This window comes from Pseudophryne corroboree, chromosome 1 (assembly GCF_028390025.1).
Source record: "Pseudophryne corroboree isolate aPseCor3 chromosome 1, aPseCor3.hap2, whole genome shotgun sequence".
In the NCBI taxonomy this organism is placed as follows: Eukaryota; Metazoa; Chordata; class Amphibia; order Anura; family Myobatrachidae; genus Pseudophryne; species Pseudophryne corroboree.
Window position 1 is genome coordinate 559,785,734 of NC_086444.1, and position 15,436 is coordinate 559,801,169.

The following is a 15,436-nucleotide window of genomic DNA, read 5'->3' on the forward strand; positions in this document are numbered from 1 at the left end:
AAAAATAGAGGCAATAAAGAAAAAAAAGAAAAGATAATGGTAAAAGCGAAAGTAGTAGCAAAAAGAAATGTTACCAGAAGAGGACGTGGAAGGACAGGGCATCAAAATAAGAACTACTCTGCACGTTTGTTCACAAATGTAAGCCTTTACAATCATTTTTAAAGGCTTTCTAAGCTAAGCTATAGCATTTTATCTTTCATGTTAGGTATTCTATTTATGAAGACATTAATATGCAAATTACCCCTTATGGACAGTATTAGGACAAGGAAAGAAGTCATTTTTCAGCATCAAGTTAGCATTTGCTGTACAAGCAGTTATCTGATGCTTGCCTTTTAGCCAATTACAGTGCCATGTGCTGTTTATATTTGTTAATGACTGCTCACAAGGTGGCACATGGTGGGGGAGAACTATACAGGTGTCAAGGTAAAACTGGATAAACACCTATACAATCGTCGTCCCAATATCGGTTGAATGGCCGACGATTGTATAGGTGTGTATGCAGTACTGATGCGGGAGGCTTACAACATTCCTGCAACGGATGGGTTCAGGAGGTTGTATCTTATGTGCTGCACAACTGACTTCCCGATCCCATAGAGGAGCTGCGTGACAGAGTCTCACCTTCACTCCCGGCTTTGCTGCTGCTGCCCATTCTCACAGGAGTCATGTTGGGTACACTGCTCGGCTGATCGGGAGCGTTTAACCTGATCAGCCCAGGATTGGGAATGTGTGTAACCAGTTAAGACTAAACTTTCTGTCTCTGTTTTATCCAGGATAAAATATTCCTTCCCAGGTACTTCTGATGGAAAATATTTGTGTCCAGGTTTTCTATAAACTGGAGGGAGGTTCTTATTCTAAAGCACAGAAGGCAATATGTGTATTGTTAATTAAGTTATTTATAAAGAGCATACAAAATTCTGCAGCCCACGAAACAGACACGCCAAACAAAATGGCAATTGCTATGTGATGGACCCGCACATGACATGAGATGGCAATAGCCAATATAATGTGTCTGGCAATATGTGATACTGGAGATGCTAAAGGGTGATTCTCCCGAAAGTGAACATAAAGTCCCGTGCATCACATGCTTTTAAATATTACTTTTTATATGAAAAGTTAATTGCTTAGTAGCAATGCCTTATCCTATAACTTAAGACCCACTAAAATCTTGGTATTTTGGAGATGTGTGTAGTTTGAATTTGTGTAGCTGTCCCGTGCATCACTGAGAATCGCCCTAAATGTATTTGGTTACAGAAAATGCAGCTCCCATGAACATAGCTGGACACAGATACTAAACTGTTTTTTCGTTTGTTTCCTGGAATCCTAACATTTCAGCAGTATGAGGAGAAATGGGTTGGAACTCATACATGCCATGACCTGCATTACAGTGGTTTTATGTCATCAGCAGCAGCAGCAGTGGGTGCATGATTCAAGTACTGCTACTAAGCTGTGAGATGAAGGCAAGTGTCAGCTTTGATGCCACTGGCTTTGATGAGGCTGAGCCCACACTTGATACATTACTGGCCCTGCAGACATAAGCATGTCATATATTCTGTCACTCCAACACCTTACCTGCACACCTTTTAGTACATGACTTAACGTGTCAATAAAATTCTGGATTTCATCATTTTTGTTGGCCAGTGTTGTGATGATCCTCTGCAAAGCTTCCTATAGAGAACACATATGAAAAGGAACAAATTAAAAATAGAATAGACTTGTATCTGTTCTAGAATTAAAAGTAGATTTTATTCTCAATCTTCGCGTCATATGAATCGAGGCCAAGAAAATAACTCCATGAACTGTATGATACCAACAAAACATATAGGGCCTGATTCAGAGTCACAACCAATACTAATGTTTATGAAGTTGAGTGATTTTTTGCTACTGCATGTATAAGAGAAACCAAACTCCTACGGTGTGTACACACAAATGTGCTGTTTCAGTCCAGACACATGATATCAGATACATCTTGCGTCCGGGGCAGTGGCTGGGAGGTGGCTAAACAGATGCACGGAGATGGTCTGTCTTATGGAAAATTTTTGGTAGGGTCATGGACGTGCTGATAAAAGTGGCTGCATACACAGACGCTCAACAAACCAAATAGGAGGCCATGCACGGATGAAGAAAAGGCACTTGCCAGAGGGCTGGTGGAAGATTCCATAGTGCAACCGATGGTGGAATCTAAGGACGCACCAATCGGTATTTCAGTGTCTACGGATGCTGAGAGTGGGTGTTTCACTCCTTGCACATTCAGAAGCACAGAAGTACACAAGGGAAGGACACTGTAGAGACATTTGCATAAAGTCACAGATGGACGACTGCCAATAGACACAGCTGCGCCCGCGTCCACCTCTGAACCAGACCCAATAGGGATCGATTCAATTCAACAAGATCTGAATAGCAACGTGAAGAAAGTGCTGGAGCTATTCAACTGTCTCCTTCGCGCCCTGCATGTAGTTAGGAAATGCCGGTTACTGCGCCTTAAGCCGGTTGTTTAGTTACGGTAACCAGCATTATCTGACGTGTCTGCAGCGATGCTGTTTGCGCCGTGCTAAAGGCAGAAAACAGCATTGCGGCACTAATTTAGTCAGATTTCAACTTGCACCTCTGGAGGGGTGCGAGCAGGAATCCTTTAGCCAGGCTTAACAGTACGGTCAACTGAATAGATCCAGGAGCTCCTTCCCGGCGCTATTCATATCTCGCTGAATTGAGTCAAGTCCATAGTGTCAACAGAAGTCAAAATGATCAAGCAACAAATAGTATGAGAATTTCAGGATAGTGTAAAATCACAGATTACAGAACAAATTTTATTATTCTGCCACATAAACAATAATCCCCACCAGGACACCGTTTAATCTCTGTGCAATGCTTGTGCCAGGAGACGTCCCAATGGGAGGGTTCAGGGCAAAGCATTATTTACCTAATGAGTCATTAATTCAATAAAAGCATCCAGTCTATAAACATGGTCAATGTTACTGTGTTGGACAATGTTTTATTTTACATACAATATAACTGCCATCTTTGAAATGAATGATTCTCTGTAAATATAAACAGCAGAACTGGTGAAAATCATGTAAGCAGCATTTACTATTATATATGTATATTATGCAGTTATAGGTCTGTTTTTTAGGAAACTATACAGAAGAAGATCTAAACAGAACTGCCAGCATCCCGCTCAGACACCCTCTGCACCCTCTTCAAGGGAAACGACACACCAGCAACTTTAGAGAGTCACTTGTATTGAATTGTATAGAAAGGCAAACTCTATACCTCACAGCACCTCATATTACACTCCGCTCTAAATACAAGGTTTATCTATGGAAAGTCACCTTCAGGGTATAAAATGTAACCTGGTTGAATGCAGATATTTCGTACTATCACATTTCATAGAGGAGTAAATGACATAAAAGAAAGCCACTGCACTTCATAGATGATGCTAAACATTTCTTTCTTTATTAGCAGAAAGCAACGTTTCAGGCCATAGAAGGCCTTTTTTGAAAGTACTTAAGGTCTTGTTTATTAACAAAAGACAACGTTTCAAGCAAGTTTTTTTGTTTAGTATCAAATACTGAGTGCTCCTCCCTCTCCCTATGTGCGCACACAGAATAGGCGAGATGTAATAGCATCCGAGATTGCCGGAGGTGTGGGATGCCGGACGATCTCTTGAGGTTTTTTTAAAGTGGCAATCATTTATAAGGTAAAACCATGGGTCTTCAACCTGTGGCCCTCCAGATGTTGTGGAACTACACATCCCAGCATGCCCTGCTCAGGTTTAGCATGCCTTAATAGCAAAACTGTGGCAGGGCATGTTGGAATGTGCAGCTCCACAGCAGCTGGAGGGCTGCAGGTTGAAGACCCATGGGTAAAACAATGCCTTGTAAATGACTGCCGCTTTAAGAAAAGTCCGAGTTTGGACAGCATCCCCCAATTCCAGCAGTCTTTGATGCTATTATATCTGGCCTAATATGTCTAATGTATTGATATGTATAAAAAAAAAGTCCACATGGGCATCTGATGTAATATACCACATGCGTACTGGAACAAGTTATTGTTAAAAAATGTGTTGAAAGTTTTGATTCACTGCTAGATCGAAAGCCCATTACATACTACTCATTCTTCTAGATCGCTCAGCTGCTTTTGACACTGTTGGCCACTCTCTTCTCATACAAACACTACAATCCCTAGGTCTTCAGGACACAGCCCTTACTTGGTTCTCATCCTACCTATCTAATCGCTCTTTCAGTGTTCACTTCTCTGATTCTACCTCTTCTTCTCTACCTCTATCAGTTGGGAGTACTGCAAGGCTCAGTCTTGGGTCCTCTGCTGTTCTCAATCTATACCTCATCTCTTGGTAAACTAATCAGCTCCTTCAGATTTCAGTATTATTTGTACGCTGATGATACTCAAATCTATGTATCCTCCCCAGATTTATCATCGTCTGTATTGGCTTGTGTCACTGGATGCCTGTCTGCCATTTCATCTTGGATGTCATCTCGCCACCTCAAACTCAACATTTCCAAAACAGAATTAATTATTTTCCCACCAGCCAAGAGTAGTTACCAACCTGATATCTCCATAACTGTTGACAATGCAACTATCCAGCCTACCCCACAAGCTCGCTGCCTAGTTGTCACCCTTAACTCTGAACTGTCCTTTGTTCCACACATTCAATCTGTCTCTAAATCATGTTACATGCACCTAAAAAACATATCCAAAATACTCCCTTATCTTACACAAGACACTGCAAAAACTCTAATCCATGCACTCATCATCTCCCGCATTGATTATTGTAATAGTCTCCTTACTGGTCTTCCCAAACATAGACTCTCACCACTACAATCCATTTTGAATGCAGCTGCAAGGCTAATCTTCCTCGCTAGATGTTCATCGTCTGCAGATCCACTCTGTCAGTCCCTCCGTTGGTTACCGGTATTCTATCGTGTTAAATCTAAAATACCTTTACTTACATACAAGACTATTAACCAAACAGCACGATCATACATCTCCTCACTCATCTCAAATATCTCCCTACCAGAGCTCTCCGCTCTTAACAAGATCTGTGTCTTTCATCCACATGTATTACCTGTTCCCACTCAATATTACAGGACTTTACCCGGGCTTCACCCACTCTGTGGAATGCCTTACCACGCACAATAAGACTCTCCTCTAGTCTCCAAACCTTTAAACGTTCCCTGACAGGCCTACCACATTCCAGACCCACCCACATAACCTTCAATGCTTCCATATCCAGTTACATCCACTCTGTACAGTCCACATAGCCTCACATTTTGTCTTCCAACATTGCGGGGTGATCATATCATACAACCCATTAAGAACCTAGCAATCTGGGAACCATTATGTAACAGTTAGCATCTATCTTTGTGTATCAATGCCTATTTCCCTAAAGATTGTAAGATTGCGAGCAGGGCCTTCCTGTCTCTATGTCTGTCTGTCTTTGCCCAGTTTTGTTCTATAACTATTGCTCTAATTGTAAAGCGCAACGGAATATGCTGCGCTATATAAGAAACTGTTAATAAATAAATAAAATAAAAATAATAAGAATTTACTCACCGGTAATTCTATTTCTCGTAGTCCGTAGTGGATGCTGGGAACTCCGTAAGGACCATGGGGAATAGCGGGCTCCGAAGGAGACTGGGCACTCTAAGAAAGAATTAGGACTACCTGGTGTGCACTGGCTCCTACCTCTATGCCCCTCCTCCAGACCTCAGTTAGGGAAACTGTGCCCGGAAGAGCTGACACAATAAGGAAAGGATTTGGAATCCCGGGTAAGACTCATACCAGCCACACCAATCACACCGTACAACTTGTGATACTATACCCAGTGAACAGTATGAACAACAACTGAGCCTCTCGAATAGATGGCTCCAAACAATAACCCTTTAGTTAGGCAATAACTATATACAAGTATTGCAGACAATCCGCACTTGGGATGGGCGCCCAGCATCCACTACGGACTACGAGAAATAGAATTACCGGTGAGTAAAATCTTATTTTCTCTGACGTCCTAGTGGATGCTGGGAACTCCGTAAGGACCATGGGGATTATACCAAAGCTCCCAAACGGGCGGGAGAGTGCGGATGACTCTGCAGCACCGAATGAGCAACTCAAGGTCCTCCTCAGCCAGGGTATCAAACTTGTAGAATTTTGCAAACGTGTTTGAACCCGACCAAGTAGCAGCTCGGCAAAGTTGTAAAGCCGAGACCCCTCGGGCAGCCGCCCAAGAAGAGCCCACCTTCCTCGTGGAATGGGCTTTTACAGATTTAGGCTGCGGCAGTCCAGCCGCCAAATGTGCAAGTTGAATCGTGCTACAGATCCAGCGAGCAATAGTCTGCTTTGAAGCAGGAGCACCCAGCTTGTTGGGTGCATACAGGATAAATAGCGAGTCAGTTTTTCTGACTCTAGCCGTCCTGGAAACATATATTTTCAGGGCCCTGACAACGTTTAGCAACTTGGAATCCTCCAAGTCCCGAGTAGCCGCAGGCACCACAATAGGTTGGTTCACATGAAAAGCTGATACCACCTTAGGAAGGAATTGGGAACAAGTCCTCAATTCCGCCCTATCCATATGAAAAATCAGATAAGGGCTTATACATGACAAAACCGCCAATTCTGATACACGCCTGGCCGATGCCAAGCCAACACCATGACCACCTTCCACGTGAGGAACTTTATCTCCACGGTTTTAAGTGGCTCAAACCAATGCGACTTTAGGAAATCCAACACCACGTTGAGATCCCAAGGTGCCACTGGGGGCACAAAAGGGGGGTGAATATGCAGCACTCCCTTTACAAAAGTCTGAACTTCAGGCAGTGAAGCCAGTTCTTTTTGGAAGAAAATCGACAGAGCCGAAATCTGGACCTTAATGGAACCCAATTTTAGGCCCATAGTCACCCCTGACTGTAGGAAGTGCAGAAATCGACCTAGCTGAAATTCCTCCGTTGGGGCCTTCCTGGCCTCACACCAAGCAACATATTTCCGCCATATGCGGTGATAATGTTTTGCAGTCACATCTTTCCTAGCTTTAATCAGTGTAGGAATGACTTCCTCCGGAATGCCCTTTTCTTTTAGGATCCGGTGTTCAACCGCCATGCCGTCAAACGCAGCCGCGGAAAGTCTTGGAACAGACAGGGCTCCTGCTGCAGCAGGTCCTGTCTGAGCGGCAGAGGCCATGGGTCCTCTGAGATCATTTCTTGAAGTTCTGGGTACCAAGCTCTTCTTGGCCAATCCGGAACCACGAGTATAGTTCTTACTCCTCTCCTTCTTATTATTCTCAGTACCTTGGGTATGAGAGGCAGAGGAGGGAACACATAAACCGACTGGTACACCCACGGTGTCACTAGAACGTCCACAGCTATCGCCTGAGGGTCCCTTGACCTGGCGCAATATCTTTTTAGTTTTTTGTTGAGGCGGGACGCCATCATGTCCACCTGTGGCCTTTCCCAACGGTTTACAATCATTTTGAAGACTTCTGGATGAAGTCCCCACTCTCCCGGGTGGAGGTCGTGTCTGCTGAGGAAGTCTGCTTCCCAGTTGTCCACTCCCGGAATGAACACTGCTGACAGTGCTATCACGTGATTTTCCGCCCATCGGAGAATCCTTGTGGCTTCTGCCATCGCCAACCTGCTTCTTGTGCCGCCCTGTCGGTTTACATGGGCTACCGCCGTGATGTTGTCTGACTGGATCAGCACCGGCTGGTGTTGAAGCAGGGGTCTTGCCTGACTTAGGGCATTGTAAATGGCCCTTAGTTCCAGAATATTTATGTGTAGGGAAGTCTCCTGGCTTGACCATAGTCCTTGGAAGTTTCTTCCCTGTGTGACTGCCCCCCAGCCTCGAAGGCTGGCATCCGTGGTCACCAGGACCCAGTCCTGTATGCCAAATCTGCGGCCCTCTAGAAGATGAGCACTCTGCAGCCACCACAGCAGAGACACCCTGGTCCTTGGAGACAGGGTTATCAGCCGATGCATCTGAAGATGCGATGCGGACCACTTGTCCAACAGATCCCACTGAAAGATCCTTGCATGGAACCTGCCAAATGGAATTGCTTCGTAGGAAGCTACCACCTTTCCTAGGACTCGCGTGCCGTGATGCACCGACACCTGTTTTGGTTTCAGGAGGTCTGTGACTAGAGATGACAACTCCTTGGCTTTCTCCTCCGGGAGAAACACTTTTTTCTGGTCTGTGTCCAGAACCATCCCCAGGAACAGTAGGCGCGTTGTAGGAACCAGCTGCGACTTTGGAATATTCAGAATCCGGCCGTGCTGTTGTAGCACTTCCCGAGACAGTGCTACGCCGACCAACAACTGCTCCCTGGACCTCGCCTTTATAAGGAGATCGTCCAAGTATGGGATAATTAAAACTCCCTTTTTCCGAAGGAGTATCATCATTTCGGCCATTACCTTGGTAAATACCCTCGGTGCCGTGGACAGACCAAACGGCAACGTCTGGAATTGGTAATGACAGTCCTGTACCACAAATCTGAGGTACTCCTGGTGAGGAGGGTAAATGGGGACATGCAGGTAAGCATCCTTGATGTCCAGTGATACCATGTAATCCCCTTCGTCCAGGCTTGCAATAACCGCCCTGAGTGATTCCATTTTGAACTTGAACCTTCTTATATAAGTGTTCAAGAATTTCAAATTTAAAATGGGTCTCACCGAACCGTCCGGTTTCGGCACCACAAACATTGTGGAATAGTAACCCCGTCCTTGTTGAAGGAGGGGTACCTTGATTATCACCTGCTGAGAATACAGCTTGTGAATCGCCTCCAGCACTGCCTCCCTGTCTGGGGGAGCTGTTGGCAAGGCTGATTTGAGGAAATGGCAAGGGGGAGACGTCTCGAATTCCAGCTTGTACCCCTGAGATACCACTTGTAGAATCCAGGGATCCACCCGTGAGCGAGCCCACTGGTCGCTGAAGTTCCGGAGACGGGCCCCCACCGCACCTGGCTCCGCCTGTGGAGCCCCAGCGTCATGCGGTGGACTTAGAGGAAGCGGGAGAGGACTTTTGTTCTTGGGAAGTGGCTGTATGGTGCAGCTTTTTCCCTCTACCTCTGCCTCTGGGCAGAAAGGACGCGCCTTTAACCCGCTTGCCTTTCTGGGGCCGAAAGGACTGTACCTGATAATACGGTGCTTTCTTTGGCTGTGAGGGAACATTGGGTAAAAATGTCGACTTCCCAGCTGTTGCTGTGGAAACGAGGTCCGAGAGACCGTCCCCAAACAATTCCTCACCTTTGTAAGGCAAAACCTCCATGTGCCTTTTAGAATCTGCATCACCTGTCCACTGCCGAGTCCACAATCCTCTCCTGGCAGAAATGGACATTGCATTAATTCTAGATGCCAGCCGGCAAATATCCCTCTGTGCATCTCTCATGTATAAGACTGCGTCTTTAATATGCTCTATGGTTAGCAATATAGTGTCCCTGTCGAGGGTATCAATGTTATCAGACAGGGAATCTGACCACACAGCAGCAGCACTGCACATCCATGCTGAAGCAATAGCCGGTCTCAGTATAATACCTGAGTGTGTATATACAGACTTCAGGATAGCCTCCTGCTTTCTATCCGCAGGCTCCTTTAAGGCGGCCGTATCCTGAGACGGTAGTGCCACCTTCTTTGACAAGCGTGTGAGCGCTTTATCCACCCTAGGGGATGTCTCCCAACGTATCCTGTCCTCTGGCGGGAAAGGGTACGCCATTAGCAACTTTTTAGAAATCACTAATTTCTTATCGGGGGAAGCCCACGCTTCTTCACACACTTCATTCAACTCATCAGATGGGGGAAAAACCACTGGTTGCTTTTTCTCCCCAAACATAATACCCTTTTTTGTGGTACCTGGGTTAATGTCAGAAATGTGCAACACATTTTTCATTGCCGTAATCATGTAACGGGTGGCTCTGTTTGAATGTACACTAGTCTCATCGTCATCGACACTGGAGTCAGTATCCGTGTCGACATCTGTGTCAGCCATCTGAGGTAGTGGGCGTTTTTGAGCCCCTGATGGCTTTTGAGACGCCTGGGCAGGCACGGGCTGAGAAGCCGGCTGTCCCAAATCTGCTATGTCGTCAAACCTTTTATGTAAGGAGTTGACACTGTCGCGTAATTCCTTCCACATATCCATCCACTCAGGTGTCGACCCCGCAGGGGGTGACATCACATTTATCGGCACTTGCTCCGCCTCCACATAAGCCTCCTCATCAAACATGTCGACACAGCCGTACCGACACACCGCACACACACAGGGAATGCTCTGACTGAGGACAGGACCCCACAAAGTCCTTTGGGGAGACAGAGAGAGAGTATGCCAGCACACACCACAGCGCTATATAATGCAGGGAGTTACACTACACAAGTGATTTACCCTATAGCCGCTATATATATAGTATTTGCACCTAAATTTAGTGCCCCCCCCCCCTCTCTTTTTTACCCTATTGAGCCTGGAAACTGCAGGGGAGAGCCTGGGGAGCGTCCTTCCAGCGGAGCTGTGAGAGGAAATGGCGCCAGTGTGCTGAGGGAGATAGCCCCGCCCCTTTTTCGGCGGACTTCTCCGGCTTTTATAATAATAATGTGGCAGGGGTATTTTACACATATATAGCTTCTTAGGCTATATTATGTGTGATTAGCCACTTTAAGGTACTCTAATTGCTGCCCAGGGCGCCCCCCCCCCCCCCCAGCGCCCTGCACCCATCAGTGACCGGAGTATGTGGTGTGCACAGGGAGCAATGGCGCACAGCTGCAGTGCTGTGCGCTACCTTAATGAAGACCGGAGTCTTCAGCCGCCGATTTCCGTGAAGATCTTCATGCTTCTGGCTCTGCAAGGGGGACGGCGGCGCGGCTCCGGGACCGGACGACCGAGGCTGGGCCTGTGTTCGATCCCTCTGGAGCTAATGGTGTCCAGTAGCCTAGAAGCCCAAGCTAGCTGCAAGCAGGTAGGTTCGCTTCTCTCCCCTAAGTCCCTCGTTGCAGTGAGTCTGTTGCCAGCAGATCTCACTGAAAATAAAAAACCTAATAAATACTTTCTAAACTAGAAGCTCAGGAGAGCCCCTAGTGTGCAACCAGCTCGAGCCGGGCACAGATTCTAACTGAGGTCTGGAGGAGGGGCATAGAGGGAGGAGCCAGTGCACACCAGGTAGTCCTAATTCTTTCTTAGAGTGCCCAGTCTCCTTCAGAACCCGCTATTCCCCATGGTCCTTACGGAGTTCCCAGCATCCACTAGGACGTCAGAGAAAAATAAATTTTGCCCATGTACATAACAATATCACACGGGTTAAATTAAAACCTTCAACACATTTTTTGACACGAAAACCCAGCAACTATAGATGCATAGGGTGTACCACCTGTAGTTACCTAGAAATGTGCAACAAATGCTTTCATCCGAGGTCAGGAATAAAATCAAGTTCTCTCCCTTGCTCCAGTACGTATGTGGTATAATACATCAGATGCCAACGTGGACTTTTTAAGTTGGAAAGACCTCTAGAACTTTTAACGAACGAATGCCCCATCAAAGGTCACGTATTAGATTAGCCACTGAGGGAAAGATCTGTGAACAGCCTGTGGCAAGCCATTCCGTGACTTCAAACACACCCTGGCATCTTTGCGATATAAGACGATTGACTGGGTTCTCATGGAGGTGACAGGGAGAAGGCCCTTAGTAGTTTCTTCTGATCAATAATAACTTTTTTTTTTTCAGGTTTTATACACACCTGATTCCTTACAGTGCTTTCCTTTCAGATTTTTATTATTTTGAGGCATAACAGTGTTTTTCCACTACTAACCCCCTCTCTCTCTCTCTATATATATATATACACATATATATATATATTTATTGTGTTACTTCAGACTGATATATTGCTACTGGGCTTTGTATTTTTCTATTATGCATCCTTTAGAAGGGATTTAAAGATTTAACTTACTATGTACATGAACTACCCCCGGTTTTGCATTACCTAAACCTATTTGTACATAGATGGTCCGTTTACCTCAAAGATGCAGAATATACTAAGTGTTTATTGTATTTTGTGAGTGATCCTGCTTCCACTTTGTGCAGTGTTCATTCAATGAGTGTTTGTCTTGTAACAGTTTGTTGCCTTGGTGATGGTGCACACACACTTTCTGACACGCCCCCTGGAGTCATCCAATGCATCTGTATGGCTGTGCATGCTGTGACATTGTGACCTTCCGGGAGCTGTGTCAGCATCCTGGAGCATATGGGTATGAGATCTATTACATGGTATGGCATTGTTTACATTTCCTGCTGTCCCAACGAAAGAGAATAACATTGGTCTCTGAAACATTGACTGATATACAGGCTTCTCTAAGAGGTTGTTATTATTATGTGTCCCAAGTGCTGGTCATATCTATTGATCCTAAAGTATGTTGGTTGCCAGAAATTCAAATCAATGTTAAAGGCATAATAAACGGCACTCCAGTCCAAACTGATACATAAAGCAAGTGGTTTATTAGAAAGATAAGTATTAAATACTGGTAAAAAGAAATATACCAATAGAATCAACAGTAACAAGGTAGCCGCAGCTGCTTATGCTGGCATAAATAAAGCCAACGCCTCCAAAACTAAGTGTATTCAATTTGTATCTAAGGAGTTTGGCATGCTTAGCTGTGTGCACACTTAAAGTGTACCCAGCATAACATCGCGGGCGACAGGAACTGGCGAGGGAGCCAGCATCAGCAAGTGCATACACACTTGCTAATGCCGGCAGTGACTGAGTGGACAAGTCGGAAAAACTGAGCCCAGATTGAATGGGTCGGAACCCCTTCCGGTCTATTCCAGTCGGAACTGCCGTCTTTCCAACAAGACGGCAGTTTCCGACTCTAATTGAATATACCCACGAGTGTATATGTGAGTGTGCAACTTCCTTATTGATTCTTCACTGTGCAGCATGTAGGCAGATATCCCATAAATAATGCAAGGCATACATCAGACCAACTTGCCTCCAACTCTCCAAACCTCCAACTTGTCTGTCCAACTAAAACAGTGCTCCACACATCTAACCAACTTTTCAGCAGACCTGCCAACTTCTCTCCAACCTGTGATGTCACAGAAGTGCGGACAGTGCCTGCCTACTTCTGCATGTTTTCAATAGTTTATTTAAAAATAGAATATTGGAGGTCTATTTAGTTATTTCAATAAAAAAAAAGATCTAAGCATACAGTTTTCTATTTTCCGTATCAGATAACAGAGTAACAGATATAAATAAACATAATGTTTCATTTTGTTACTGGTTCAAAACTATGATGTCTTTGATATTTGTCTTTAAAGAAATAGTTGTTTCCTGGAATGTTTTTAATAGTACAGTAGATAACCTCCCAAATAGATCGTAGGAAAGCTGAATTATTCAGCACATTTTTTTTTTATAGATTAGGATTCCTCTATACATATGCTCATAGCACTGTGCTTATAGAGCATCCAGCTGAAATGGCTATAATAGTGATTGTAACCGCAAGATAGTCTTAATGTGCAGCAATAAAGATCTATGGCCATATTTGATTCACAGAGCATTGATGACCCCCCCCCCTGTACTTTAAAAATGAGTAACGCACGCCAAAGGCATGTGCCCCCAGAAAAAGGGTGTTGTCTTGCAGGGAAAGGGTATGGCCACTCAATAGTCCTCCAATTAAAAAGATGCAGCATAGTAGCGCAACCTTATTCACATTACGCCATGCAGTAGAGCCCTTTATTTACGTTATGTCACACACTAGAGACCTTTTTCACAGTCACAAAGAAGAGCACCTTATTCTTGTTACGTCACACAGCAGAGCACCTTATTCATTTTAGAAGAGGGAGGTAGGTGAGGTTAGGGCGGAAAGAGAGAAAGGCCAGGAGGAGGTTGGTGAGGTTAGGGCACATAAGTCAGGATGAGATGGGTGAGTACCTGGGGTGGGGGGTGGGGTCAGGGGAGACTGGGCTGCTGTTGGGGTCGGGGCAGGGGAATCTGTGCTGCTACTCTGAGGTGGTTGCGGGCAGGTGATTCTGTGCTTCTATTTTTGGGGCAGGGAAGGAGCTAGATGTTGCTTTATATATACTGTATAAGAGAGACAGATGGTTAGATGGGAGGGAGGGTTACTGGCCGGTTGTGTCACTATTCTACAGGGTGTGTGTGTTTGGGTGGGCATAGGTGTGGGTGATGGCAGGGGAGACAGTGCTATTGCTGTAGGTAGGGGGGAGCCCGACTCTGTGTTGTTACTGGAGCTTTGTTGGGTCCGAGATGTGCCTTGTGGCTGGAGCTTTGTGCGGTCTGTGTCCCGAACTGGCACCAAATTTCCCTTGCTGCAGGAGGATGGAGCGCAGTGAAAAGACCCTTGTAGCCAGAGGGGCTTCCTCACATGCTCTCTCCTGACATGCCCGGCTCATGTCTCTCTCCTCCGAAGCCCATTCCAGTAAAGACCCTCACGGCTGCTCCCCACTGGCACTTGCAGCTTCCACGGGGGATTCCCGGCATCCTCTTACTGCAGACTGAACCTGTTCGACTCCGCCTCGGAGGACCAGCTGCCGTTGCCGATGACCCTGAGGGCCCAGTGCCTACACAGAGGACCTGCTGCTGATGACACGGAGGACTTGCTGCCGGTGCAGATGATCAGGTGGACCCACTGATTTTTTGCATGTTCCATCCCCCGCTGCTGCTACCGCTACAAGGGATTATGGGCTGACAGGAGCCCTGGCACTAATCACCTGGCAGTGGTGGTGATCGTGGTGGGTAGGTGTGCCAGTTGATCACGGGGGTAGTATGCAGGAATTTGACACAAAGGTGCTGCTGCTGGTGATTGCGGGGGGTAGGGGTGCTGGGTGATTGCAGGGGTGGGTGGAGGATGCTGGCTAAGTGCAGCGTTGGACATAATAGGGGGCTCAATGCCAGCTTGCTGCAGCTGCCCTTGGTCCTCCTCTCGGCTCCTGCACTAACGCTGCCACCTACACGGATCCATGGTGGCAGGTGGGGGTTGTCGATGGTGAGGGTGCCGCAATTGTGGAGGTGCCACAATCACGGGTGGGGAAGTATGGGGGTGGTGGGGTACGGGGATGCCCCGGTCGCAGTGATTGCGGGGGTAGAATGTGGGATCGCAGGTGGGGGAAGTAAGGGGGTGCCGCAATTGCGGGTGTTGGGGTGCGGGATTCGTGGTGATCGCGGGTGGTAGTATGGCAGCAGGTGAAGGTGGTCAGGGTGAGGGTGCCGCAACTGTGAAGGGTGTGTATACCACGATCGCAGGTGGTTTGCCGGATTGCCACGATCGTGGGTGGGTCGGTGGAAATGCACTGTGGTCATAGATGCCGGCATGGGGGAAGTGCAGGGTGATCACAGGGGAGGAGGGAAGTGCCGGCCTAAGGGACACAGTGATCGCTGATGCCGGCGGGGAGGGGGGGTGGGGGGGGGGGATATGGCAGTGAGAGATGTGGGTACAGGTCCGGTCCT

The 15,436-nt window shown here is 46.5% G+C and overlaps 1 protein-coding gene across 3 annotated transcripts in view; it reads right to left on the minus strand.

Annotated features, from left to right (window-relative positions):
- Window positions 1-15,436, minus strand: part of FSD1L (fibronectin type III and SPRY domain containing 1 like) — a 240,097-nt gene that overhangs the window by 189,742 nt on the left and 34,919 nt on the right. For all 3 annotated transcript variants that reach the window (XM_063914148.1, XM_063914147.1, XM_063914146.1), the window contains exon 2: window positions 1,570-1,665. In XM_063914148.1, coding sequence (XP_063770218.1) covers window positions 1,570-1,665 — 96 coding nt within the window. The remainder of the gene's footprint in view (window positions 1-1,569; window positions 1,666-15,436) is intronic.